Raw genomic sequence first — 27395 nt, forward strand, 5'->3', positions numbered from 1 at the left:
GACGGAGTCTTGCCCTGTTGCCCAGGCTGGAGTGCAGTGGCCGGATCTCAGCTCACTGCAAGCTCCGCCTCCCGGGTATACGCCATTCTCCTGCCTCAGCCTCCCAAGTAGCTGGGACTACAGGCGCCCGCCACCTCGCCCAGCTAGTTTTTTGTATTTTTTAGTAGAGACGGGGTTTCACCGTGTTAGCCAGGATGGTCTCGATCTTCTGACCTCGTGATCCGCCCGTCTCGGCCTCCCAAAGTGCTGGGATTACAGGCTTGAGCCACCGCGCCCGGCCATTTTTACCTATTTTTAAATGGCTTAAAACACACACACACACACAGACACACCCATTCTTTCAGCGTAGCCAGCAGTCAGACAGAGAGGAAGGTTCAGAGACTCATGAGCCCATGGAACTCTCCTGTGTCTGGATGGTGCCACAGCTGTGCAGTGACTCTGGGGAGGAGGCTGGGAAAACGGAAGGCAATTGTTTAGGGTGGGGGATGGGGTACAATGCTTTAAGTAACATAAGAAAGCCAGAGACCCCATATTCTGCTGATGGGTGAAGACAAAGGCTGGAGTAGAGAAATGAGGATTCCACTTCATTACTGGGCACTCACAGCCCAAGGACTCTTTCTGACAGAAACGTAGACCTGGAACAGGCCTTAGAGACCATCTCCAGAGGATAAAAACCCAAATGCCTATAGGAGTCAGCAAGGTTACTACCTGTATCTGAACAAAGGGCCACTCTCTATAACTAATAAGAAAACCATTCTCTATAACTAACAGAGAACGATGGAGGCTGTGGCAAACTTTCCAGCCCTGACTTAAGGTCCACCTTAAAAAAAAATCCCTATGTGAAACAAAAATCTCACAGGTGGGATCTGACCTGTGGGATGACACTGTGAGATCCCAGATGGTCTAACTCTCTCATTTTACAAGAAGGGAAACCTTACCTTTTTTTTTTGAATGTTTAGTATGAGCTAGACACCACTCTTAGTACTTTAGGTGTATTAACTCATTTAGTGTTCACAATAACCCTAGGAGGTATTGACTCCATTCTAGAAATAAGAAAACCGAGTCACAGAGAGGTTATGTAATTTGTCCAAGGCCACAAGATGACTGTGCCTGGTAAGCTAAAATTCTAACCCAGGCAGCCTGGCCCTTATCTGCTATGCTTCCCTGAACTCTCCTTGAACCTGTAATGTGGCAAGCTTGGTTTATAGTCTAACATTAGCCAGATTCACTTTCCTTGGTTTTACCTTTTGCCTCAAGGAAATGAATGTGTGCTCTGGTCTTGGGACTTATCACTAGGCCACAAATGTTGGAGTCAAGGAATGCTGACCAAGGAAGCCCCAAATAAAAAGCTGTTCTGCTCTGTTAGAGAGAGAGAGAGAAAGAAAACACAGGCTGGTAATTGTAGCCACCTGCTCATATGCCTCACAATCTACTCCTTCAGTGGGGGGTGTACACACTTGGTCTTTTGGGCATAAAACCAAATGCTTTCTGCATTTACCAAAACCAATTCTGACCCTTCATAAAGCATGACCAGTCCCTCTTCCAGAGTTGTGGGAAATTGTTTACTGAGCTGGATAAACTAATTAAGATCCCGGGAATGCTACCCCTCCCAGCCCTCCACCCCTTCTGACTCATCACCTCTACCCTCCTGCTTGGAACATCTCTGGTTTAACTGGGGTAGGTTGAGATCAAGGCCATGCCTACCTGGAAAGGGACTATAGACACTGGGCCCATTGTTGTTTGCCTGGCAATCAATCTGGCCTGCAAATCTATGAAGTCTTACAGCCAGGTCAGGCCAGGCCCATAGCAGAAAAAGTGATCTAGTGGTATCTAGGTAGGGCTAACTCGGGCCTTACCCCTCCAGTAGTCATCTAGCCCCAGCACAGGCCCTAAGGCTGATTTCTCTGTGTGTACATGTGCTCACTTCTGAGCCTGCAGAAGCGTTCCTGTGAATGGGTACCAGACCAATAGTAAGTGCATTCTGAGCTTTTCATCACAAGCCTTTGTTTGAAGTTTCTGCGAGAGTTATCTCATCAGCTTGGGAAACTTTGATCACAATTAGCCTCAAAAGGCTTCTGCAGGTTGCCTCACTGCTTTGTACCCACCCCCAGCCCTTCAGCCAGGAACAGTGTCCCCTTTAGCAGCAGTAAGCAGGCAAGGAACCCAGATATAATGGTTCTACCCACCAATGCAGGCTTGAAGATTCTGGTTCAATTTTAGTGAAAAATACAACTGATCACATTGAAAAATATTTAAGATCCCAAAGGGAAGTGACAAGTGCAGAATATCCTGAAACATTTATGAATGAAAAATGTTCTCCTAAACTCCCCTAGTTAAAAACCCAAGTCTCTCTGAGAGGCTAAACCACAGTCCTAAACCCATCAACACAATGGTCGGAGAACTGAGAAGCAACTTGATGGCTCACCGCCTAGTGGCAGCACAGGGTGACACACCAGCTCACTAATATCTTACCTTCCTCTTGGGCTTTAGATAGAAACTACTTTTTCCTAAAGTTTCCAAGTTCTCATTTAAAATAGCCTACTCTCAGCTACAATCAGTAAACCAAAGACATGAAAAGGTCAGATTTTGCTCCCAGTTTAGTGACAGTGCTGCCAGGCATCTCTGGAGCTGGGCTCAGGGTCAGTGAAGCAGTCTTTCCAAAGGGCTGTGAGGGCTATAGCAAAGATTTTTCATCATTCCCAAGAAACAGGGTAAATTATGGAGGTAGCGACAATGTCTTTCTTGGCTCCATGTATTATCATTCCAAGTAGACAAAACCAAGTGAAATGAGTTAGCAGAAATTCAATTAGTTTTCTGAGACCTCTCTACCCCTGGGAATTTAATTAAAACTGGAAGTTGCTGACAAGAAGTTAAATCAAACTAGACTCAGAGCAGCAGAAGAAACCCTCACCATCATCACCACCGCCGCCGCCGCCGCCACCACCACCATCACCACCAATTTCTTTCCTTCCACTGGGTAGCAACTATGTTTCAGCCTGTGGATAGGCAAATGCCTTGAGCTCTCCAGCAGAGGTCCTATGCCTGGAGTCCAGGTGGGAGTGGGCGTGTAGCACCCTTATTGCTGGGCACATCCACGGGTGTCCAGAAGCCATTCCTATTCACTGATTCAGAATAAAAGGACATACTTGTTTATGCAATTAAAATAATTACGCTCCTTGAAGACTCAAGTGAGGTTCTGATACAGGTGGCAGCCATCGGTGCTTGGTAACCTCTCCCATCTCTGTAGGAAATGGTGATTCTACTTGCTGGGCTGATTACATTAGCTGAGCCACTTAAAGAAGCTAAAGCGTGCCACTTTGAGACTGTCCATCTTGGGAAATCAATTCAGGAGAACTACCTAGAAATTGGAGCTCTTGGGACTGTGGATTGAGACCCACAGAGGAGGAAAAGAGACCAGGAAGCAGCCACTCTAAGGCAGGAAAGACAGGCTACTTCTAGAAGCCAGATCTTGAGAAGAGGCAACTCAAAGGATCCTCTCACACTAGAGTCACTCTTCCTATACAGCTGGAACAAGAAAGGGATAAGAGCAGCAGGCTAACCTGGAGTCATATTTAGACAAAGAGTCACAATGAAATGTATCCCCTATACCAAGCATCTGAGGGCAACACCCTCTCTTTGGTGTGGTTGGGCTGAATGTCTTTGGTCTGCTTAAAATGAATGAGGTAGAAGGTAATGAAGGAGATGAAAAAGAAAGCAAATTACAGTTCCTCACACATTGTCTGCTTATCAGTGACTGCTTACTGCATTGAATTAGGCAGATCAAGGCTACCAGAGGCATTTTGCTTCCTCCAAGAACAAAGAAAAAGATAAATTGGGGGCTTGAACAAGGTCACCATCATCCACAGTAACTTAGAGGATGTCCCAATTCCATGGGACAACTCAAGCTGGTGAGAGAAGATGAGCAGAACCAGGAGAGATGACTTGGGGGACCAGAGCAGAGGACAGGAGTGGGCTGGAAAAAAAACTGACCAGAAAAATGAACATGGATAGTTCTTGGACTCCCCAAGAGCAGCCCTCCAAAGCTGACTTCTATAGGCTGCATGAAGTAAAACGAGCCAAGATTCACAGCTTGGACAGACCTGAGCTGGCATTTTTAGCTTTGTAACCCTGGGAAAGTCACTTACCCTCTCTGAACTCATTTGTCATTTCTCTTACAGGAGTACTGTGAGAATCAGCTTCCGTGTATGGAAGTTCAGACTGGAAGGCTGCAACTACACTACAGAAGTGGGTTAACATTTGTGCAGAAAAGGGCTGCCGTTGCGGTCCAAGGCTGCTATTTTCAGAAGGGTCTGTTTGCAGGGTTGGCCCTTGGCTGCCATCTGGGAATCTGGCTCGCAGACTATTCCCAGTCAATATTAAACTGATGGGGGTAGTCCATTGTGCTTATATTGTGCAAATAATATCATTTATGCTGAACATTTGCTTTCCTTTAGAAAACTTCATTATGTATTAAGCAGCGAGTGTCTATGTGACCAGCCCCCAGTAAAAATCTTGGGTGCTGAGTCTCTAATGGGCTTTCCTGGGCAGAAATGTCACAAATAAGTTACTGTATTTTCACTGCTATAATAAACCTTAGCTGTGAGTATCACTATATGCTAAGTCCAGCAAATCTCTGAATGTGGAGGAGGTCGTCTTGGGGATCTTGATACAGGGTCAACATTATACACCTACACCCAGCATGAGCCCACAGAGATCCTTACCCACTTCAAGAAGGCCTGGCTTCCAGAAGCAAGGTAACTGATAGAAGACGGGACCTGGCCAGCAACCCAATAAAAAGCCCCAACCCCTAGAACGGGGAGCTAATGATACTTATTGAACTTACTGACAAAATAAGGAAAAATAATACTTATTGAAAGCCCACTGGGAGTCTCAGTCACTGTGCTAAGTACTCACTCTATTCATTTCCTCTTCATCACCACGGTATTATTTATTATCCTCATTTTTTAGATGAAGAAATTTGGCCACAGTGAGACTGAGTAACCAGCCTGAGATCATAAAGCTGGCCAGAAAAGGAAGTGACATTCTGGCCCAAGGCTGGCTGCAGACACTACAGAGCCCTCTCTCTTCTCAGCACCCATACTGCCTGCCTAGCTGCCACTTCCTCAGCCTGTCAGGCTGCTTGGCTGACCCTAGGCTTCATCTGTCAAACAAATCATGAACAGTTTTCTGCAGAACTAGAGTAGGAAGAGAAACAGTACATTTTAGACCAAATGATCCTTACTGTGTATGATATTTTTCAAAGCACCATAACACAATCATTTCATTTGACCCTCATCACAATCATGCGCTAGGCTGCCTGGCAGATGTCCTCCTTTATTGGACAGGGAAAACAAGGCCAGCAATAGCCAGGTGGTTAAGACTAGGGCAGGACTCAAGCCAAGAGTCCTGACTATGCACCTGGCACATAGGAGGAGGTCAGCAAATGCCTGCTGGATGGCTGAATGATAAGTATAAAAGTGGGTTCAACAGGAAACTAGAGGTTCATTTTCTGAATCATCATCTTTAAAATCATTTTTCGTTAGAATTTTTTCTTTAGAAATATCTGCATAATACTGACCAGTCAACAAAGAACTCCAAGTAACCTTCATTTGGTTTCTCCAGCTTCGGCGTCCCCATTTCTGCTTTCACGCCCACCAAGATGTCTGTGTGACCCTGCAGACACATGCAAGAAGGGTCCTCACTCAGAGCAGGCAGCCAGGCGCTCCACCATCTCCCTCCGCTTCTGGACATACACCCGTGGGGGACTCTTTTAGGAGCAGTGCTAAGACTTGGAAAGTGGTCTTTGGAGGAGGTGAGCAGTCTTTCAGATATGGAGACACCCCCCTCCCTGAGTTTGGCTTGGATCTTTGATTTCCCCAAGAGTAATCTGCATTCCAAAAGCCAGATGGCATCAGCAGCTCATTCCTTAGGGTCTACTCATTTCTCCACCTGGGCTTGAACCATGGTCACAGTACTCACCAGCTTGACCCTGGCAGACCCACTGGTGTTGGACACCACATCGGTTTCCACTTCAACACATCGGTAGTCCTCACAGCCACGGCCATCCACGCGGAGGTCTTCCTAGGTGTTAACAATCACAACCCTATAGCTGTCACCCCAGACCAATAATAGACTCCTAAACTAACTCACTCATTCTCCCCCTAGAGAAGATATATGCAGAATATCTTTTCCTCTTAGTGGATCATCTAAAATTCTGTCCTCGTAGCTAACAACAACATTACTATTTTACATATGAGGAAATGGAGACTCAGAGAAGTTGAGTGACTTGTTCAAGGTTCTACAGCTAGTGAAGACAAAGCTAGTTTTCCATGCCAGCTGTGTCTGATTGCAAAATCTACACTACATACCACTATACAGAATATGCACACAAAAACAAGATCTGAACAAGAGACAAAATAAGTCACCTCTCTCCAAATCTGCAATTCTTAAATTGCACCAAGAAGTATATGTGTCAGAGCTACAGGGTACAATCATCTCAACTGAAGCCCTCCTACCCCTAAAATTCAAACAGATCTACTGTGTAAACAGAGAAAGACACCTAATCTTCTAACGAGGCAGTCTAGAACAGGGTCAACAAACTAAGGGACCTTGTTTTTGTAGTTTTACTGGAACACAGCCATGTTCACTTGTTTAGGTATTGTCTATGATTGCTTCTGCACTACAAAAGCAGAGCTGAGTGGTTGGGCCAGAGATATGATCCATAACGCCCCAAATCTTTACTATCCAATCCTTTACAGGAATTCTGCTGACTCTTTTGGCAGAAGATGGTTTTCAGGGAGGTCTATGCGCTGCCTGTTCCTTCTGCCCATTTATTTACTCCTTCAATTACTTATATCAGTACAACTCATTGGTATCTTTTATGCTATGGTTATAATCCACTACTATCATTAGTTATTTTGCTGCTCAGTGTTCCAAATTTGGCCACTGGGGGCTTCTTTGGGTTAGTTTTTGTGCTCTTTCAACATGCCACCAACTTTTTGTGAGTAATTATATACTTTCTGCAACACAAGATATGTATCCTCTTGTGTTTTCTCTGTCCAGCCCTAGGGATCAAGCCTTTCTCCAAGGAGCCCTGGTTGCTTTTATTGGGGAATGGTACTGAAAACCAGGATCTAGGCTCTAAGTTCATTGCTGTTGGAATATTATTTCTTTCAGAACTTCTTAGCAGACAGAGCTAGAAAATACAGGTATGTATACTAACCCCCCCACCACCCCCTCAAATCTATGTGTAATTCTGTATCTATCTACGTATCTATTAAAAAGCCATGAGTTCATACTGATAGCTAATTCCAATCTAACATCACATGGTTCATTCTAGCCTTCCTCCTTTTCTTATTTGTAACTTCTTTCTCAAAGAAGGAGAAACCTGGTTCTTATTATCTACCATGCATTTCTATATTTGTTCAATCTTAGCATACACATAGTTTCCAAACTTCTAATCATACCCCTGTGAGAAACAAATTTACTAACGGTGCACAGCATTTGTATAAAGTTCTGTCTTTAGCCTCATGGTATTCAGCCAAAATACTGTTTTCCAGTTACTTGAGTTCTTTTCTTCCACGTGCCCTTCAGTGTGGTTACATTATTCACTTGTAACACAGACTCATTTGTAACTTGTAACTTTTTTTTCAGACTATGGCTTTGTCGCCCAGGCTGGAGTGCAGTATGGCAGGGCTCACTGCAACCTCCGCCACCTGCGTTCAAACGCTTCTCCTGCCTCAGCCTCTGAAGTAGCTGGGATTACAGGCGCACCACCATGCCTGGCTATTTTTCATTTGCAAATTTTTGTATTCCATTTTGGGTTCCCCTACATCCTGGTTACTTTTACTTACTTACTTTCTGGGTTTGTGAGCTATCACTATAGTTCTAAGAGACAAAACTCAGAAAAGTATGCTCAGAGAAATGTCACTCTCCTTTTCTCTGTATTATGCTATTTTCATGCCCCTTTCTTTCCATTCACCCCAGGTTTCTCTTTAGTTTCTGGTTTATCTTTCTTGTATTTTCTCTGCACAAATAAGCAAATACATGAATTTTTAAATATCCCCTTGTTTCTTATATGAAAGGTGGAACACTATAGATACTCTTACATTTTTTTTTAAACACTTAACTATATATATACATGCAGGAAATCTTTCCATGTTGGCTCATGGAGCTCCTTCTCATTCTTTGTAAACATTTTTCAAAAGCAGTTTTTTTCAGAAAAAGAATCATTAGTTTAATCAGATTCTCCAAGGAGTTGATGCTTCCCAGAAACATAAAAAATAAAACAAAACACTGCTCTAAACTATGTGGCTGACAGTTTATCTTTAAACAGTTTATCTTTAAACTGCCTGGCTAACTGCATATGTTACTGACTTTTTTGAGAAATTAAACAGAGAAAAGCAAAACACTACAGCACCACACGTACCAATGATCACCCTGTGCCATACTTGCTTCAGGTCTTTCACCCGTTTAACTTTTCAATGACAGAAAATAAACATCACAAATCAGGTGGAAAGTCCTGCGCAGCCCATCCTTTCCCAGCACCTTTCCTCCCTAGAAGAAATCCCTATCTTGAGTCTGGAGATGGATTCAAAAAGCAACAGAATTTCAAGTCTAAGAGAGTGAGCCTTTGGGGTAGAACTCCAGAAGGTGATCCCTCTTCACCGGAGGACCCATAACTATGTCACTGTGTCTCTTCCCAACCTCACCCATAGAAACTGAAGCCTTTCTAGCTCAATCTCTCACACTCCACCCCTCTCCACCCCCATGTGCCCCACTCCCCAGCTAGGAAAGTGAAAACCCAGCCCAGAAACATTATTGACAAGAAGCTCTTCGTGGGGTGTAGATACGGTATAAGTGTGAACAATCATTAGGAACATGACTCATGGTTCCAGGCCAGCTCCTGGCACTAACTAGCCACTTGACTTAGGACAAGCCCCTTCCCCCCCTGGATTTGTTTCCTCATTTGTAAAAGATGGAGATTAAATTAGTCTCAAAGTGGTTCTCTAATTCTACAGATCTATAAATTAAAATGGCTGCAATTATTTGCAATAAATAATAGCAGCTGCTATTTACTGTGCATTTACTATATACCAGATAATGTGCAAGGAATACTGCATAGTTAACGCGTTTAATCTTTTCAAAAATCCTATAAGATAGTGTTATTCATTCCATTTTACAAATGAGAAAACTGAGGTTAAAAGATGTCAAATGAATGGCCCAAGTTCACACAGCCAGTAAGTAGCATTTAAGCCTCAAGTCAGAGCTCTTAACCTCTGCTACACAGTAACCTATGCTACACAGTCCCCTGCATTCTAAAGGGTCTCTTCACTTTATAAAAGGACTCAGCACAGACCTCCTTCATAGGATGAACAGGCTGGCCACAAGGTCACGGGATTTACTACTGCTGCTTCTTCCCTTTTTTTTTTTTTGAGACAGGATCTCACTCTATCACCCAGGCTATAGTGCAGTGGTGATCACTGCAGCCTCAAACTCCTAGGCTCAAGCAATCCTTCTACCTCAGCCTTCTGAGTAGCTAGGACTACAGGCACATGTTACCATGCCCAGCTAATTTTTAATTTTTTTAATTTTTTTTTTTTTTTGTAGAGATGGGGTCTTGCTATGTTGCCCAAGTTGGTCTCAAACTCCTGGCCTCAAGTGACCCACCTGCCTTAGCCTCCCAAAGTGCTGGGATTACACGCATGCGCCACCACATCTGGTCCAACTACTGCTTCTAACATATCACTTGCTCTGAAAGATTAGTCACACCTCTTTGTAGTGAAAATGTACTTGGTCCAGGACGGGGCTGGTGGGCTGTCAGAAAACTGAGCCTCATCAGACATTGCCTTTCCAGCCTTTAATTCACTCTCTGACTCCTGGAGGAAGGCTCAGGTGATAAGTAAAAGATAAATGAAAAGCTACACATTTTCCTTTCCAAGTATGCATATTTTTTTTTCCATAGAAAAAAATAATAGATGGCTGGGCGCAGTGGCTCAAGCCTGTAATCCCAGCACTTTGGGAGGCTGAGACGGGCGGATCACGAGGTCAGGAAATCGAGACCATCCTGGCTAACACGGTGAAAACCCGTCTCTACTAAAAATACAAAAACTAGCCGGGCGAGGTGGCGGGCGCCTGTAGTCCCAGCTACTTGGGAGGCTGAGGCAGGAGAATGGCGTAAACCCAGGAGGTGGAGCTTGCAGTGAGCTGAGATCCGGCCACTGCACTCCAGTCCAGGCGACAGAGCGAGACTCCGCCTCAAAAAAAAAAAAAAAAAAAGAATAGAAGGAAAACAAACCAAAAACCAAACCAGTCCATGAATCACTGTACCCAGGGCAACTTTTTTTTAATCCAGTTTTCTTTATAAGAGGCTTAGGAAATTGTCCAAACCTGCCTGGCCTAGCTCAGAGCCTGGTGCCCTACCAGTTTTTATTTATCTGCAGCAGTAAGGAGCAAAGGAATTAATCCATGTGTGAACATTTAAATAGGAGTTACCCTGAGGTAAAAGCTCCATTTTAAATCTCAAGAGATGTCAACAGCATGGAGTGGTGTCCCCTCCTTCTCAGCGGAGGAGACTGATGTGCCTCTAGATCAAGGGCTTCTGGATGCCAGGAAAGCTCTTGGTGACTTTCATAGTTGTTACCCATGTGATCACAACAACGTACCAGTAGGGTGTGGTGTGGTGGAAACAGTCACCTTCCAAATTATACTTAAATCTCTGCTGTCACATGCCAGTTTTGCGACCTTGACCTCAATAGCTCTAAGCCTGTTTCTTCACTAGAAAGTAGGGATAACCCCGACCTTACAGAGTTACAAGAGAACAGAAACGTCATAAAGCATTTAAGGGAGCCCTTCAGTATAACATACAGGAGTCTCCCCAAAGCAGTTCCCTTCCCCTGCTTCTGGGGGCATGCATTAACTCACTGCATCCTCAAAAACAACCCTGAGAGATGTTACAGATAAGAATGGAGGCATCTAAGTTTCAATCTCCTGTTTGTGACAGAGTGGAAGGACATTTAAGCCTAGACCTGCTTTCCCTCACACCCAGGAAGCCCAGTCCTATTACTTCTTAATAGAAACTGACAAGTTGGCGCTACCAATCTGACACACCTGGAAGGATTTTAGACTCAAAGTGGTCCTCTGAGGTTATGTTAACCCCTCATTACTTTGCTTGGACTTGTCTAATACTCCAGATTCCTAGAGGAGAAGTGAGACTAAATTCCTTCCCCTACTAGAAGGTGACCCCCCGCTTAGGAAAGGGACCACATTTGGTCTAGCTTTGCAGGCTTGGGCCCACGACACAGCAGGCAAAACTAGGTTTTGATCCTTGTTTGACTTTCCAACCCTGTTGAGTAACCAGGCATTCCTCTGAAAGGATATGGCTCCATAAGGCTGTACCCTACAGTGTCTGGGCATAAACCTTTCTGTGCCATGGGTCTGTAAACAGAAAGGGCAGAGAGCTAAAAATCAAGAGTCCTGGGGGCCGGCTCCAATTCTGTCATGCCCAGATTCAGCAACTGAATACTGACTGCTCAATCTCATAGTTGAAAACCAGGCTGAGGCCCTGATCTCCCTCTTCCATGCTATAACCCTAAACAATGCTTACAATGAAAGCAAGATCCACAGAAAAGAAATGGAAGCCATCAGCTGGGCTACAACTCCCTTCAACAGCCAAGAACATACAATAAAATGGCTTTCACAGGGTTCCAAGAGCCCTGTGGTAGGGTTAGTCAATTGCCATGGCCAGGTCCAAACCTATGAGGGCCAGTTTCATGTCCAGGTCATGGCCATAGCACTCAGTAGGCTGAATGCGGGAAAGCTTTATTGTGCCTACAGTCCTGTAAAGGCCACGTAACAGTTACCATCCATCCCCAACAGCCAGGACCAGGGTATGTGCCTGAACCAAAGGCATATAATCCAAACGGTGACCAGCTCTGTTTGGCATGAAATACTTGCAGACCAAACTGATTCTCTCATTGGAATCTGATCTCTGATCTGAGAAACACTTGAGAGAAGAAAGGAGTTAAAGAAGAGCTGACAGGTCATGATATGTAGGAGCCCAGAGAGGCCACATAAAAGTAAAGGTATTGGGCAGAGGCAGATTCTACAAAGAAGGGAAGCTGGACAGCAAGTGCCTGCAGAGAAGGGATAAATCTTGGCAAAGAAAAGCAGAGGTGTCACTAGAGATAAAGACAGTCATACAGCCACACAGGTCATGAGATAATCCACGGAGCCCATGAGAGGTGGTACCTCAGAGCTGTCTGGGGACTTTCCAGCTCTTGCCACAGATCCCCCTTCTCTTTTTTTTTTAAGAGACAGAGTCTCCCTCTGTCACCCAGGCTGGAGTGACAGCTCCAACTCCTGGGCTCAAGCGATCCTCTGGCCTCAGCCTCCCAAGCAACTAGGCCTACAGGCACACACCACTGCACACCTAATTTTTTTTTTTTTTTTTTTTTTTGAGATAGGGTGTTGCTATGTTGCCCAGACTGGCCGCCAACTCCTGGCCTCAGGTGATCCTCCCACCTCAGCTTCCCAAAGGGCTGGGATTACAGGTGTGAGTCACTGCACCCGGCCTATCCCTTTTCTTGCGATAATTGAAAAATCCCGATTCCTTCAAATCAAAAGAGGTTAATTCTCAAGAGCCACAGGCTGAATCTTTAATGAGGTCACTATGAAGGTTGGGGATCTAGTGTGGATGGTTTAGGACAAAGTCACACTTTTGATGGAAAAACAAACTTGAAAGGGAGCCAACATTATTTTCTGTGTTGACCACAGCCCAAGTGCTTGACATCTCTTATCTCAACATTCCTCACAACCCCATTCTACCTCCAGGTGCCTACGTCCCCATTTTATACAAGGGGAAGCAGGCTCAGTTATGCAGGTAAAATCACTTATTGTAAATGGTGAAGGTGCCTGCTCAGTCTGACTCCAAAGCCTCATTCAAAAAGATGCAGGAAACCATACGACTTCAGCAGGAGAGAGCAGAGATTCCTACATCTCTGGTCAGTGGCTTGCCCATGGGCCAATGTCTGGTGGCTGCCCCCAAATTTCCGAACACTTTATGATAATGTCCATTCTTAGGCCCCAGCCCCAGAGAGTCTGATTCAGAATGCTGGGGTAAAGCCTCAGACTCTGTATTTTGTAGGTAAGTAAAATGCACTTCAAGGCTTCAGAATTCCTGGGCTAAGAGGGAGGTTAGCAATGGCTTCTCATGGATGAAGAAAACACACATCTAGCCAGTTAAGCCAGAAAAGAGGATAAATCCTAGATTCTAAAAATTCTGAGGTCTGCTCCAAGTTCTGCATAGTATAGGCAGAGAAAATAATTTACAATACTAGTGAGACAAAAGCTATACAAAGAAATGCAATATAGGGTTCTAAAGGAACTTATAATCAATGTGGGAAAAATGCAACCAAAACAACAATACAGCAGTATATGCCATATACTATTTAAGCTCTAGAAAAATTAGGGAGTGGGAGGTGTCAATTAGAACTTTCTCTTTCCCACATCACACACCGGGGCCTATTGTGGGGAGGGGGGAAGGATAGCATTAGGAGATATACCTAATGTAAATGATGAGTTAATGGGTGCAGCACACCAACATGGCACATGTATACATATGTAACAAACCTCCACGTTGTGCACATGTACCCTAGAACTTAAAAAAAAAAAAAAGAACTTTCTCTTTCCCTTCCTGTTTCCCCACAAACTTTCAGAGAAAAGGAGAAAGAAAAGGAGGTAGAGGAAGCAAAGATTCTCTCCCGCCTTGATGTCTGGATCCCTACTGAGGAAATGGAAGACAATGACTTTCACTGCAGCAGGAAGGTGGCCTGAGTCAAGTATGCGCTTTGCAATCAGACAGATCTGGATTTAAATCCCAGTGCCACCACTCAATTACTGTGTCACCTTGGACAAGTGACTCAACCCGCCCAAGCTCAGTTCCTCGTCTGTAGAGATACTTTACCTTCAGAACTGTTGTAAATATTCAATGAAATAAAAATTATAATATGTACCTAATAAGAATGGGATATAGCCTTCAAAGGCTGAAAGAGAACCTAACAGAAACCAATCAAATTATTTATCAAAATACTGATTTAATCAACCTTTTTGATTTTCTGCTCTCCCCTGGGAGTGCGGATCGGTTCACCTCAAATTGTATCACCTAGACTCCCTTTGCTGGCTTCTGGTTGGGTTTGTCCAATGGAAGATACCAGATCAGAGGGTGCCCCTTACCCCCAATCTAGGGGCCACATTCTGATACTGCCTGCATCTATCCAAGACTATGACTTATGTTGGGCAGCCCTTCCTCCACAGTTTCAGCTATCACTGAAATGTGGTAATACTGTTTCCTCCCCTGGCGCCTTCAGACTAGGGGCAGTAGCCACTCCCAGCAGTTGTTTGTCTTGGGGCTCCTCAACATCTCTTATTGGTTCCCTGAAACCCATCCATACTGCTCTAGAGTCCCATCATAAAAGTCTCCTGAACTATCTGAAGTGGGTTCCATTTTCTGCCAAAAACTAAAATGATCCACCCTCCCTTCTCACAAACTGACTTCTCCCAAGTATGACACATCCTCTAGTGGCCATGTTTGAGCCTAATTATTCTGTCCATCCTTTCCCTCAACCCCCAAAAAGAACTAGAGTTTCTTTCTCTTGGAAACATGAGTTCAGAACTGAACGAGAAGGAATGGTCTCTTTTACAGAGGAGCTGGGAAGGAACCACATTTTTTCTACCACTGGCCCAAGAAATAGAAAACTAATCTGCAGGGAGACAAAAACAAGGCAAAGAGGGGGAAAAAAAAAAAAAAAAGCAGCAGCAGAGATTAGCAAGGCAGAGCCTTGCTCATCCAAGTGCCCTTGAATTCCTGGAGAAACACTTGCAGCCTTGTAATCCATACTATTTTTCTTGAGCCAGTGCGTTGGTTACCATTACTAGCAACTGAATCCTCAACACAACATCATGAGGTTGATTTCAACTGCTTCTAACTATCACCAAAACAAGATGAAACATTCCCTGAAATAGCAAAAGAACCAAAGGCTGAAGGGAATATGACCTGGACCAAAGGTGAAAAGTAAAACACAAAATGACTAGGACTATACAAGCAACAGGAGTCCAGGCAGGCACTGCTTGAGGTGCACTGCTGGCACTCTATAACCAAGGCAAGAAAAGTGTAGGAGATTTCAGAACTGAATCAGTGGAGATTCATGGTAGGCTCATTCACCTGCATCCTGCCTTTATTTGAATGGTGTAAATTGTGTTTTGCTCCTCTATAAATATGGCATATTTTTAGCCAACATTAATAAGCCCTTATGAAGACGTTGATTTGAAGCCCATTACTCTGCATGGCTCTGTGATACACAGAGTTGAGCATTTACCAACAACTGTGGCCAAATATGTCCATGGTACTGGTGAGAGGGAGGCTTGATTTAAAAAACAAAAACACCATCCAACTAATTCCTCCTTTAAAGCTTACCTTACTCATTCAATGCTACTAAGAACCTACCAAGTGCCAGACACTGGCTATGCCTTAAGGGTCCCCCATACAGAGAAGTCAACAGGCTATTCCTTCCAAGATCCATGACGAGGGAATGACTGAGCCTCTAAGACCTCTAGGATTGTGCTTCTGGCCACCTGTGCAAGCTGATCTTCCACCATTTCCCCCAGCCCACCCACTGGGCTCCACATGTCCTCCACCTGAGGATTTACAGACTCACCATCCCTTCCTTCTGGAACACTCACGCCTACTTAATTCTCAGTCATGCTGAGAGCTCAGTTCAAATGCTATTTCCTTAGGGAAGCCTCCTCTGACCTCCCAGTCTAGATCGTGTCCCTGTTTTTTCCATCATAGCACTAGTACAATTTTATATATAAACACTCAAGTACATTTATAATTTCTTTCTTTTTTTTTTTTTTTTTTGGAGACGGAGTCTTGCTCTGTCACCCAGGCTGGAGTGCAGTGGCCGGATCTCAGCTCACTGCAAGCTCCGCCTCCCAGGTTCACGCCATTCTCCTGCCTCAGCCTCCCGAGTAGCTGGGACTACAGGCGCCCGCCACCTCGCCTGGCTAGTTTTTTTTTTTTTTTTTTTGGTATTTTTTAGTAGAGACGGGTTTTCACCGTGTTAGCCAGGATGGTCTCGATCTCCTGACCTCGTGATCTGCCCCTCTCGGCCTCCCAAAGTGCTGGGATTACAGGCTTGAGCCACCGCACCCAGCCACATTTATAATTTCTGCATCTTCCTTCTCGTATGAGAGCTATATAACGACAGGTTCCTTCTTAGCCCGAGTCTAGCTCAGTTCTGTGTTGAATGAATGAACACTGAGTCCTGAAGATACAGAGGAGGAATCCCTGACATGGATTTAGGGGAACAATTCCACCTACTTAGGGAAGCCTTCAGAGCATTACAAGTCCCTGGAATTCTTTTTATTTATTAAAAAAATATATTTTTCTTTAGAGATGGGCTCTCACTGTGTTGCCCAAGCTAGTCTCAAACTCCTAGGCTCAAGAGATCCTCCCATCCCAGCCTTCCAAAGTGCTGGGATTAGAGGCGTGAGCCACCACGCCGGGCCCCTGGTATACTTTAACTTCTTCAACCTCCGCTAACTATACCACTTCCTTGGCATAGATCTTATTACCTTTGTCTTTATTTTATTCACTTTTACTCTGTTTGTCTCCCTCCTATCTTTCATTTATTTCACAACCATGTTTTAGCATCCCTACTGCTTCCCACATAACATGCCAGGGGCTAGATATATGTTAGTAAATAAAATTAACTAACTTTGCCCAAATTAGATCCTAGGTATCTCAAGGATCAGAACTGAGGCTTATAGTCTTTTCTTCCCCCACAGCACCCAGCAAATAACAGGTGTGTTATAAATATAAATGATTTTATTACTCATTATAAAGTAATAAAGGATTTATGACTATGGTGGGACTCTGCTGCTGGATAGCTAATGAACTGCCATGGGAATTAAGGATGCTGGGGAGAAATCTCTAACCTTGAAGTTACAGATATGTCCATGCCTCAGTGCCACTTTCAGAGATGAAATGTGAGAGAAAATATGACACATGACAGAGTCAGTACGTCACGCTAAGCTGCGGTAACAAAGAAAGAAAACCAAAGGTTTTTAAATTTAGAGGAAAATGGTTATCCTTAATGTGTGCCTAAAAATCATACTTTGAGGATAAAAATCACCTGAACAAAGTGTATACAAAAACATAGCAGGGAAAGACATATCTAATTGCTTTTGGGCATTTTTATGCCCCCTCACACACAAATAAAACATGTTACTGAGTAATACACACATATGTCCCACTATTGCTAATCCTGAATTATAACTAAAATATGCAACTGTGAGTTCTGACTTTATTATCCAGGCTTAATAAGCTAAATACTGGCATTTCTTCATATATAAAGGGCCCGGAAGATAACAGTATGTCACGATTTTTAAATGGAAATGTCCTTAACTCACGTTGTGGAACTTTAATGATAGGTGGCTGCTTCAATCTGATGGCTACATCACGGGACCACTGACTTTGCAGTTGGTACTGACAGAAGAAAGGCATGAGGAAAAGAGGTAGGGGCTGTCGCCAGAACTCTGCCAAGGATGGGATGAAGAACTCTGATAGGAGGACCACACCGTGGGGTAACAGAGCCAGAGGAGGATATGGGGTAGCTCGTTTCCAGGTCCAACATGTTTCAACCCTCGCTCTGGAGTGGTCAAAACCAGGGGTTTAATATAGAACACAGAGGACATTAGGTAACAGCTGCCTAGGGATCTTAGTTCTCCATTGGCAAAATGGAAACAGCACTTACGCTATCGGCTGCCTAGCCGCTTTTTAAAATTTATTTATTATTATTATTTTTTGAGACGGAGTCTCTCTGTCGCCCAGGCTGGAGTGCAGTGGCGCGATCTCACTGCAACCTCCGCCTCCCGGGTTCAAGCGATTCTCCTGCCTCAGCCTCCGAAGTAGCTGGGACTACAGGAGCGCGCCACCACGCCCAGCTAATTTTTTTTTTTTTTTTTTTTTGTATTTTTAGCAGAGGCGGGGTTTCACCATGTTGGCCAGGACGGTCTCTTGACCTCGTGATCCGCCCGCCTCGGCCTCCCGAAGTGCTGGGATTACAGGCGTCCTAGCCGCTTTTTAAAAACTCTTCCCCCTTTATTTGTACCGCAATTTGTATTTTCAAAGTGCGTTCACCTAGCATGCGCCTCCTAACCACGAGGTGAGGAAAAGCAGGCCAGAAGCCCACCTCCAAACTCCCATTTCCTCGAAGATAAAACTGAGGCTCGGACCAGTTATGTGCGCGAATGCCGAATGGATGGCCCTGGGGGCGATGCTCTCTCACTAAGAAAAGGCCTCGGGACTGCCCAACGCTTCCTGCCTGGGTTCAGAATCTTACAGACCCGCAAAACTGCAAACGCACTAACTGTCCTAAAAACGTCCGCGTTGCTAGCTCTGAACTGCAAATGCCGGCAGCAGAGCCGTTTAATCACAAGGTAAACGGAGAGTCGCCGCAGCTCGGCTGCCTCCTCCCTGGCAAACCCAGGGCAGGCCGCGACCCGCAGGGGCAGGCCGCGACCCACAGGGCCAGGCTGAACCCGGCGGCCGACCCAACGCCGCTGCTGTCGCTACCTGGACGCCGTGCACGATGTACACCTTCTCCGCCTCGCTCAGCGCCACGGACGCCATGCTGCCGAACAGCCCCGCGAGCCGCACGTCATCTGCGCGCGTCGCCTCCTCTGGACCGCGCCCCCACGTCCCACCCACCGCGTCAGCGCGTCATCAACCTGTGCGGCGGCCGCTCCTGCCGCCGCGGCCGCCGCCACTGCCCGGAGCTCGATGGGCTGCTTCTGCGCGCCGCCGGGTGTCTGGCCGAGTCCAGAGAGCCGCGGCGCCTCGTTCCAAGGAGCCATCGCCGCAGCCCGAGGCCGGGTCCCGGGTTGGGGACTGCAGGGGAAGGCAGCGGCGGCCGCGGCGGGAGCCCCACCGGGGTCTGGGACTGGGGAACTGCCTCCGGCTTCACGGTCAGTTGGGAAGGGAAACCGGGGTTGGGGTGAAGAAGCTGGGGTGAGGCGAGCCACACTGGCCGGGGGACTCCCAGTGGGAGAGGCGTGCGGCGTAGTTACTCAGAGCTGGAGTTGACTTAGGAGCTCGTGTGTGTGTGTGTGTGTGTGTGTGTGTGTGTGTGTGTGTGTGTGTGAGAGAGAGAGAGAGAGAGAGAGACCCCGACTAAGGAGGGGCGGACGTCGTGATTGGCCCGGGGGTGCTGTTTCCCCGCTCTTCTCTCCTCCATTTCTCTAGTCCCTAGGATGACTGAAGAGGAGAGGAGAGGCGATGCAGCCCTCTGTAGGTAGTTCTCGGTGGGAAGGGTCCGGGAGTGGGGGACACTAGTCCTAAGGCATCCCCACCCCTCCACCCAGGAATATCTCTCGCTGGCTCGCTCACTCTCTATGACCAAACGCTGTCCCAGTACCTTGCTGGGACCTCTTGCCTCGGGTGCTTACCAGAGCGTTGTCCCACAGACAGGGGGGAGGAGGCGCTTGGTAACCGGCGCTGCCGAGGTGCGCAGTGCCCGGACGTCCCCGACGTTTCCTAGCGGGAACTGGAAACCCCAGCTTGATGGCAGTGATCACTGGGAGAGCAAGTTGCCGGAAAAAAAGCCAACCCCAACCCCTTGCGATGGCCGAGTGGGAGTATGGGTATTGGATACCTGGAGAGGATATCTACAAGGTGAAGCTGGGGTCACCAAAGGAACTCATTAAGGCGGGGCAGACAAGTATGGTGCAAGTTTTAAAGGCGCCGTGTGGATAAATGGGAGAAAGTTAACCCAAATTAGTTGAAGCAAGGAGGGCAGGTTAAAGCAAGTCTGATGACTTTCCTGATGTTCCATTTTTGAGGACCCTCCTTGTTCTCAAAAGTGAAAGTAACCCTAATCAGCTTGATGAACCAAAAAAAAAAAAAGGTTGGTATTATCAGATAATGGCTTCAAAATACAGTTTCAGATAACTATTGGGAGCCTACTATAGACAGGCTTTGTGCTACCTCTAGAACACAAGACAAGTAAAACACACTATGCCGGGAGAAGTTCCCTGGGCAGATGAAGGCCCCAGGGCCAACATAACCACAGATCATGGTGATTAGAGCTATGATGGTGGCATCAGTGAGCACAGTGGGATTGGGAGGTCGTCTGATAAGGTTATAGAGAGGAAGTGCTTGCTCACATTCTTAAGCATTAAACTGCTGAGCTCCAAAATTGATGATCAGTTCTTCATAGAGTGGACATTAGATGTTTCTTATGTCTGTACATAATTCTCTACAGGGGCACCTAAAAGGAAGACAGCTTGCAGGATTGGACTTTGCCTTCCAGGGAAACTGAAAGAGGTGAAGCCAGAAGGATTTCCTCCCTAATGAAGGCACAGGTGCCCCACCTGTTGTGGCACATAAGTGTGTTTGTGTGTGGTTGGACAGCTGGGTTCTGTGTGAAGAGCTGTGTGTGATAAGATAACATGAGATCGCTAATGTTATAAATGATATTTTCTAGATGTGCTAGAGATTGCTCAGAAAGGAGAGATGCTGGAAGTGGGATTTTAGAAACTAGGATATCTGAGGAGACTAAGGATTTAAGAGGTGACAGCAAATGGACAGATCAGAAAGACACAGGAAGAAAAGCCTGAGTTCAGATACCATAGAGTCATCTTTATATAAAGATTTTCATATAGAACATGTATTTGAACTGTCATCCCCTCACAATTGACAGGAATTCCATACTGGACAAGGGTCTGCAGTATTTGCTAAATAATGTTATGAATGATGTCTTATATATGAGGCTAAGTAGGTAAGGGAGATGTAAACAGTAGAATGTTCCTTTTTAAATTGTCTACTAAAACAATGACAGTCTTCACTAATCATCTGCTTAAATGCTACCACAACATTTTTATCACCTTTGCTGTAACAGTGCATTGGACATCTTTAAAATCCATAAATTCAGAGTTATTTTTTAGTGTATTAAAGTAATTCAAAGAACATACGATAACCAAAAAAAATCAAGAAGTCAAGGATGGCACAGTATTAAACCATCTTGTTTTTCCATCACTATTAGATTCATTTATTGAATGAATAAATGAATTGGGGCATACTATTCTGTAGGTTTGTGTATTCTAAAATCTTATACCCTAATTTTCAACACTAATTTACATAGTACTTATTGTAGGCCAAGCTTTGTTCTAAGCACTTTATAAAGATTAACCAGGCTAGGCGCAGGTGGCTCACACCTGTAATCCCAGCATTTTGGGAGGCCGAGGCGGGTGGTTCACCTGAGGTTGGAAGTTTGAGACCAGCTTGACCAACATGGAGAAAACTCATCTCTACTAAAAATACAAAATTAGCCAGGCATGGTGGTGCCTGCCTGTAATCCCAGCTACTCGGGAGCCTGAGGCAGAATCGCTTGAACGCAGGAGGCAGAAGTTTTCGTGAGCTGAGATCACGCCATTGCACTCCAGCCTGGGCAACAAGAGCAAAACCCTGTCTCAAAAAAAAAAATTATTCAGTCCTTGCAACATCCTTATGATGCAAGTATTTTTATCCCCATTTTACAGATTGGGAAATGAGGCACAGAGAGGTTAAATGCCTTAACTAGGGTCACAGGTTACATCATTGGTAAATGGCAGAACCAGGACTTGAGACTAGGCAGTCTAGCTCTCCTGCCCATACTCCTAACCATCACCTTACACAACCTCCCCCCAAGTTTTATTACATTCACCAGAGTATTTGGTGAAGGAAGTCCCAATTTTGTTATGGCATTGGTAACTGTCCCATGAACCATATAGTTAATCTTAATTCCAAAAGCAAGAAGTCTGTTCAAGCATAAACTCATATCTCTTGAATCATTTTTCTAGAGGAACATGGAATGTGGTGCTGATGGGACTTTGCTGTGTCTGTTGCAGCCCAATATTTTAAACAAGGCAAAAGGTTATATATGAGCAGAATAGAGCTTAACTCCAGATAGCTAAGGAGAGAGCCCTCAATGGCAAAGAAGGCTGATAGATCTGATACTAGGGTTGAGTAGCATGCATGGAGACCCAGATTCCAACTGTATGCCATACTCAGGATATCTAGAAACTCTTCAGTCAGTCAGTGTTCGCATGCCTGTGAGTCCCTAGTGTTCTTATGGGCATAAAGAGATAAGAAACTCAAAATATAGCACCTGCCTAAAAATAGTTCAGAATTTATTACAGTGGGGGAGCCCAGGACCTTGAACTACTGCATGAACAAGACAATAAAATAAAGTGCTCAATTGAGACATGTGGCAATTAGAAGAGAGACCAGCCTATTATAAGGTACTAATTGTGCAGGCCAGGTATCAGATACAAAAGGTAAGAGCTGCTGCTAGCCACAAGCCGGCAGCAATAACATTACAGAGGTAGAGTAAATCTGTCCCACCCAGCCTTGGTTAATTAAACCAATAAAAGCCAGTTACAAAAGAGCTTCAGGGCAGTGCTGAGTCTGTGGTGCTGACGTTGCAGAGAGCTTTTTTGGAGACAGAGTCTTGCTCTGTTGTCTAGGCTGGAGTGCGGTGGCACGATCTCTGCTCACTGCAACCTCCGCCTCCTGGGTTTAAGCGATTCTTGGGCCTCAGCCTCCCAAGTAGCTGGGATTACAAGTGTGTGCCACCACTCCCAGCTAATTTTTGTATTTTTGGTAGAGACTGGGTTTGGCCATGTTGGTCAGGCTGGTCTCAAACTCCTAGCCTCAAGAGATCTGCCTGCCTCGGCCTCACAAAGTGCTGGGATTACAGGCATGAGCCACCGTGCTCAGCTGCAGAGAGCTCTTAAAAGCCCAGTAGGAAACCTTCTATCCCCAGTCCTAAGCAGACATGGCCACATTTTAGGCCTTTTGCTTTGCATTTTCACCATTAGCCCAGCACCCTCGAAATGTACAAAGTGAGTTACTGTTTTCCCTGTAGATCTGTTTCCTTTAAACACTTTACATTTGTCCTACCTGTACCTTGTCTTAAAAGAATGAGGTGGGAGGATCCCTTGAGCCCCAGAGTTTGAGTCCAGCCTGGGCAACATAGACCCCATCGCTAAAAAATAATAAAATAATAATAAGTAATAAAATAATGATAGGAATGAAGAATATCTGTAAAGAATACTATCATAGTCTGGCCAGCAGGTTTTCATCTGTCTTCTGGACATTATAACTTGGGATTACAGTGATAGAAAAATTGCTAGTAATACATGGGTAAAGCTTACTCTTAATTAGAGGAAAGGTTATACAGTCTTCACGTGTGTTTCATTTTGGGAGAGTGACAGCGTGTTTCCTATGTCTCATTAGGGCATATTTGAGAAAAGGGGGTCACAGATCCTGATTACCAAATGTGGAAATATTTAAACACAGACGCCCTAATAGCCATGGAAAGTAACAAAGTCTCAAGTAAAAGTGGAGGGGTGATGTCTCCATATTGACCTGCTAGGGGAAAAAATGAGGCTCATGCCATGCTGCCTTTAGTTCCCTCCTGTTTTGCATTTTAAAAAATCATTTGCTTTCCTCCTCGGAAGCAGATTTCCAGAGACAAATGGTCAGTTCATTCATGGCTATCAACTGTGAAGGTGAGAAGGCTCCAGGTGCATGTCGCACTTAATTCAGTCATACATCCTAATACATTTGGAATGCATGGGAAATGTCATCATTTCATAGTCTCCTCCAAACCATAGCCTTCCTAGTATATATTGACTTGGTGCTTGAACTGTTGGCAAGACATGAATGTGTATTTCCTATTCAAGGTCAGTGGAGATGGAATGCCTTTGGGTGAGATCACTTTCTTACCTTAGCAAGGTGAGCCTAATGGGACAAGTACAGTTCTGGCCACAGTCCTGTTGCAGTAAAGTCTTCAATAGGTGAAGACTTTAAGAAATAGACCAAGAAATAGTAGCAGAGAATCTAGAAAGACAGGTTGGTTAGGAAGATAACAATCTATGGTGGAAAGACTTCCCAGCATCTTATTCCAAAGATTTGGGCCTTGCTATTAACTTGCTTTATGACTTTGAACAAGTCAGTTTACCTAAGTCTCATTTTGCCCTCAAGTGAGTATCTTGCCAGGTTTTAAAACTCAGAATGGATCCTGGATAGGCACATATTTGAATATTGAAAAATGGCCATGTTTAACTTGGAGTTCTTAGGACTTCTTTCATTTACCACTTTGTTATACTTGATATATTTTGCTAGTGCTTTTTTCACTCTGGAAAAGAATTAAATGAACAAAAGGAAGTCGTAATTGTATGCTGTACTTGATTGAAAAAACTAAATATGTTCAGAAAATTGCTAAGAGAGATAGTTACTAGTGGGCTTCTTTTTGAATATTAGCAAATCAGGAAAAGAGGTTAAGGAAAACTTTTGGTAAAAAAAAAAAAAAAGTAAAATCCAAGATATTAACAAAGAAAATGTTGAATTTGCTCCTGAGAACGGAGGACTCATAGAATCTCAGCCCTGCAAGGGGCCTTAGCAATCAGCGTGATCTTCCCCTTTGTTTTATCAAATGAAGAAACTGAGGCCCAGAATGGTAACTGTCTTGCCTGAGATCGAGATCGTGAGGTTAGCGAGTGGCAGGATTGGGAGTAAACTCTGGCCTCTTGATTCCAAGCCCAGTCTTCATCCCCTTTAGCACTAGCCTCCCATCTATTTCCAAAGCCCTCTGGTGAATGGCTGGAGAGCCCCTCACCAGGTAAGCAGGGGCTGTGTTCTCTCTCTCAGAGCCCATTACAGCCTTCTTTCTGTGGGCCCAGGTTCTCCCAGGGCTCTGCTCTTGCATTTACCACTTAAAGTGCCTGGAATAAGTGATATCAGCAGATTCCTGAAAGTCAAATGGCTCCCCTTTTTGATCCCTAGTACCTCGTACAGTTGCAATAACTGGTTCTCTCCCTTCCTAGCTAGTCTTTCGGATTTCTTTAAGCACTTTTGCTTTTAGTCCCTAAAAACACCCAAGCTCTGGCCTAAGTGATGTCACAGTGGCTGTGTGGCTGCACATGACACAATGTGGGCCCAGGTGCCATTCTCAACATCCTCAGGTGGGAACCTTTGCCGATTGGTCTCTGCCTAGCATGGGGGGGCGGGGGGCGCTTTTTTCTCACAAAAAGCAGCATTCTGTTACTTGGCACCACAGGAAGTATTTCCCAGCCAAAGCAGATTTTAGGGATTCAATCCTAGGGTGACTCTTCTGGCTGAGGCTTCACGGCCTTCCTGCCTCCTAGGTTAGGACAGGACTAGTATCCTAAATGTTGGCTGGTATTCAGCCAGGGCCCCACCTTAGAGCCCAAAATGCTTATGTTCAGGCCTGTGGCCTGTGAGCACCACCTGATAATGCCACCTCTTCATAACCATGTGTGGGCAAGATAGCCAAACCATAAGTAACCCAAGGTCACTGATAGAAACCCTGCATGCAGCCCACCTGATAATGCCACCTCTGCATAACAATGTGTGGACAAGATAGCCAAACTGTAAGTAACCCAAGGTCACTGATGGAAACATCAATACTCCTCACCTTTTTATTTTCTAGTTATTAGACAAAATTTAATTGTTGTAGTAAGTAGTGAAAGCAGGCTCTGGGGCAAGAGCAGACTTTGGAAGTATATCCTGTCTCCACCACTTCCTAGAGGTATGAATGTAGGCATGCTTCAGTTTTCTCATTTCTAAAAGCAGGATGGGGAAGTGGGCATTTATACCTGCAAAATAGAGTAGATGTGAGAATCAAACAGGGAGAGGCATGTGTAGCAAGCAGCCCCGTGCCCGGATGGAGGCAGGGGTGACACCTTCAGTGAGGGTCAGGAAAGAATCAGGGCCCCACCCTACATTCAGCATATCCCACTCTGTGGCAACAATCAAGCAAACCTGGAGCCTACCCTCACAGAGGCCAGAAGGCAGTTCATTGTCAAATAAGATCATGTACTGGATTACAAAGGAGTTCGCAAACTATGAGAGTGTCACTGTCATTGACAAGTGTTCATTGGGTAGCTGGAATAGTCATTTATTGTTGCCTTTATGAAGATGCTCCTGCTGGCTTACAAACTGCATGTTTTGACTAAAACATAAGTTTTTGACAAAATGTCAAAAGGACTTAAATTTTCACATTTGTGAAACAGGAAAATTTGACTAAAATCTACCACGTGGTCTTCAATATTTCTCCCAGCTCTAAAATTCTGATTTTTTTTAACCAGTTACTCTTACAAGTGGTCTTGTTTTAAAGTTGTCTCAATTTTTCTTTTCATTGCAATGTATAAATGACAGCCATGAAAAGGGAAAGTAGAACATGTTACCCAAATGAGTGGTGTCTTCTATAGATCTCTAGTGTTTGTGACATTTATTATGTCACACTATATATGGGTATGTCTTTTTTTTCCCAATTAAAAAAAAAAATTATAGAAACAAGGTCTCACTGTGTTGGCCAGGCTGGTCTCTAACTCCTAGGCTCCAGTGATCCTCTTGCCTCAGCCTCCCAAAGGGTTGGGATTGCAGATGTGAACCACTGCACCTGGTTCAGGTGCATATTGTTTTTTAGTAGATCAGTAAAGCCAGGAGTTGGCAAAATAGCCAATTATAATAAAATAATTATAGTAAGTAGAAGAACTGTCAGCCTCCATGAGCTATCCAAATCCCAGACTGTTTTCTGAAATGAAGGACATTGGTAGGAGTCTGAGTGTGTGCATGAATGGGTTTTGTAAGAAGGTGGTCAGTTATGAGGCAAGAAGGAAATTTCAGTTTACTGATCACTTCCTGGTTTCCTCAATGAACTGTAATATGTGTAAGGTTTGGCTTGGAGGTAAAGTATTTTACTTTTTTTTTTTCCGTTTGTTTTTTGTTGAAGGCTGAGTATGACAGAGACAAAAGGCAGGCAGAGGGAGACAGCCCCTGCTGTAGAGAGAAAAACAGTGTAGACTTGTTGGTAGTAAAGATCTTATAAAACAGGCCAGCTCGCTCTGCCTGTCTGGACACTTTCCTTGGCTAGCAGGGTGTGCTGTAGAAGATAAGGCACCTTTCTTCTGTTAGGCTTCATACCACACCCTTACCTTTTTGAAAAAGTTTAGTGACTCATCCTATTTTTTAATGACATATTTCAAACATAGTGATTCATGGTTCATTCTTTGTTTTTCTGAGACTCATCTAAAAAGTGGGCATAAAATTTACAATCCTTTTAGATCCTTACACAAATTAAGGTAATTGTAGTGCAGGTGAATTAATTTTCTACTTGACCAGTTTTGTTTCTAAAGCTTCTAAAGCAAAGATCATTTATTTGATCTTTGAGGTTGCAGGGCTTGCTTGTGAATACTTTAAGACTATGACTCTAAAATGTGAGAAGTTCTAAAAGAAACAAACACCATGTTTTTAAGACTGTACGATTTAA

General features: G+C 44.6%; 2 protein-coding genes across 9 annotated transcripts in view; one reads left to right on the forward strand and one right to left on the reverse strand.

Annotated features, from left to right (window-relative positions):
• Positions 1-18738, reverse strand: part of EXOSC7 (exosome component 7) — a 34901-nt gene extending 16163 nt beyond the window's left edge. For both annotated transcript variants that reach the window (XM_023231703.1, XM_023231704.2), the window contains exons 1-3: positions 18635-18738; positions 5980-6081; positions 5579-5673 (exon numbers count right to left, since the gene is read on the reverse strand). In XM_023231703.1, coding sequence (XP_023087471.1) covers positions 5579-5673; positions 5980-6081; positions 18635-18691 — 254 coding nt within the window. In that variant the 5' untranslated portion in view covers positions 18692-18738. The remainder of the gene's footprint in view (positions 1-5578; positions 5674-5979; positions 6082-18634) is intronic.
• A 40-nt stretch (positions 18739-18778) lies between these two features.
• The window catches only part of ZDHHC3 (zinc finger DHHC-type palmitoyltransferase 3), a 60954-nt gene continuing 52337 nt past the window's right edge, over positions 18779-27395 (forward strand). For 3 of the 7 annotated variants that reach the window (XM_023231694.3, XM_023231697.3, XM_023231700.2), the window contains exon 1: positions 18779-19026. The gene's annotated coding sequence lies outside the window, so the exon portion shown is untranslated. Of the gene's footprint in view, positions 19027-20321; positions 20422-27395 lie in introns of all 7 variants that reach the window. The other 4 variants (XM_023231699.3, XM_023231698.3, XM_023231696.1 and 1 more) reach the window with 3 other exon arrangements.

Source organism: Piliocolobus tephrosceles, chromosome 2, assembly GCF_002776525.5.
Source record: "Piliocolobus tephrosceles isolate RC106 chromosome 2, ASM277652v3, whole genome shotgun sequence".
Lineage (NCBI taxonomy): Eukaryota > Metazoa > Chordata > Mammalia > Primates > Cercopithecidae > Piliocolobus > Piliocolobus tephrosceles.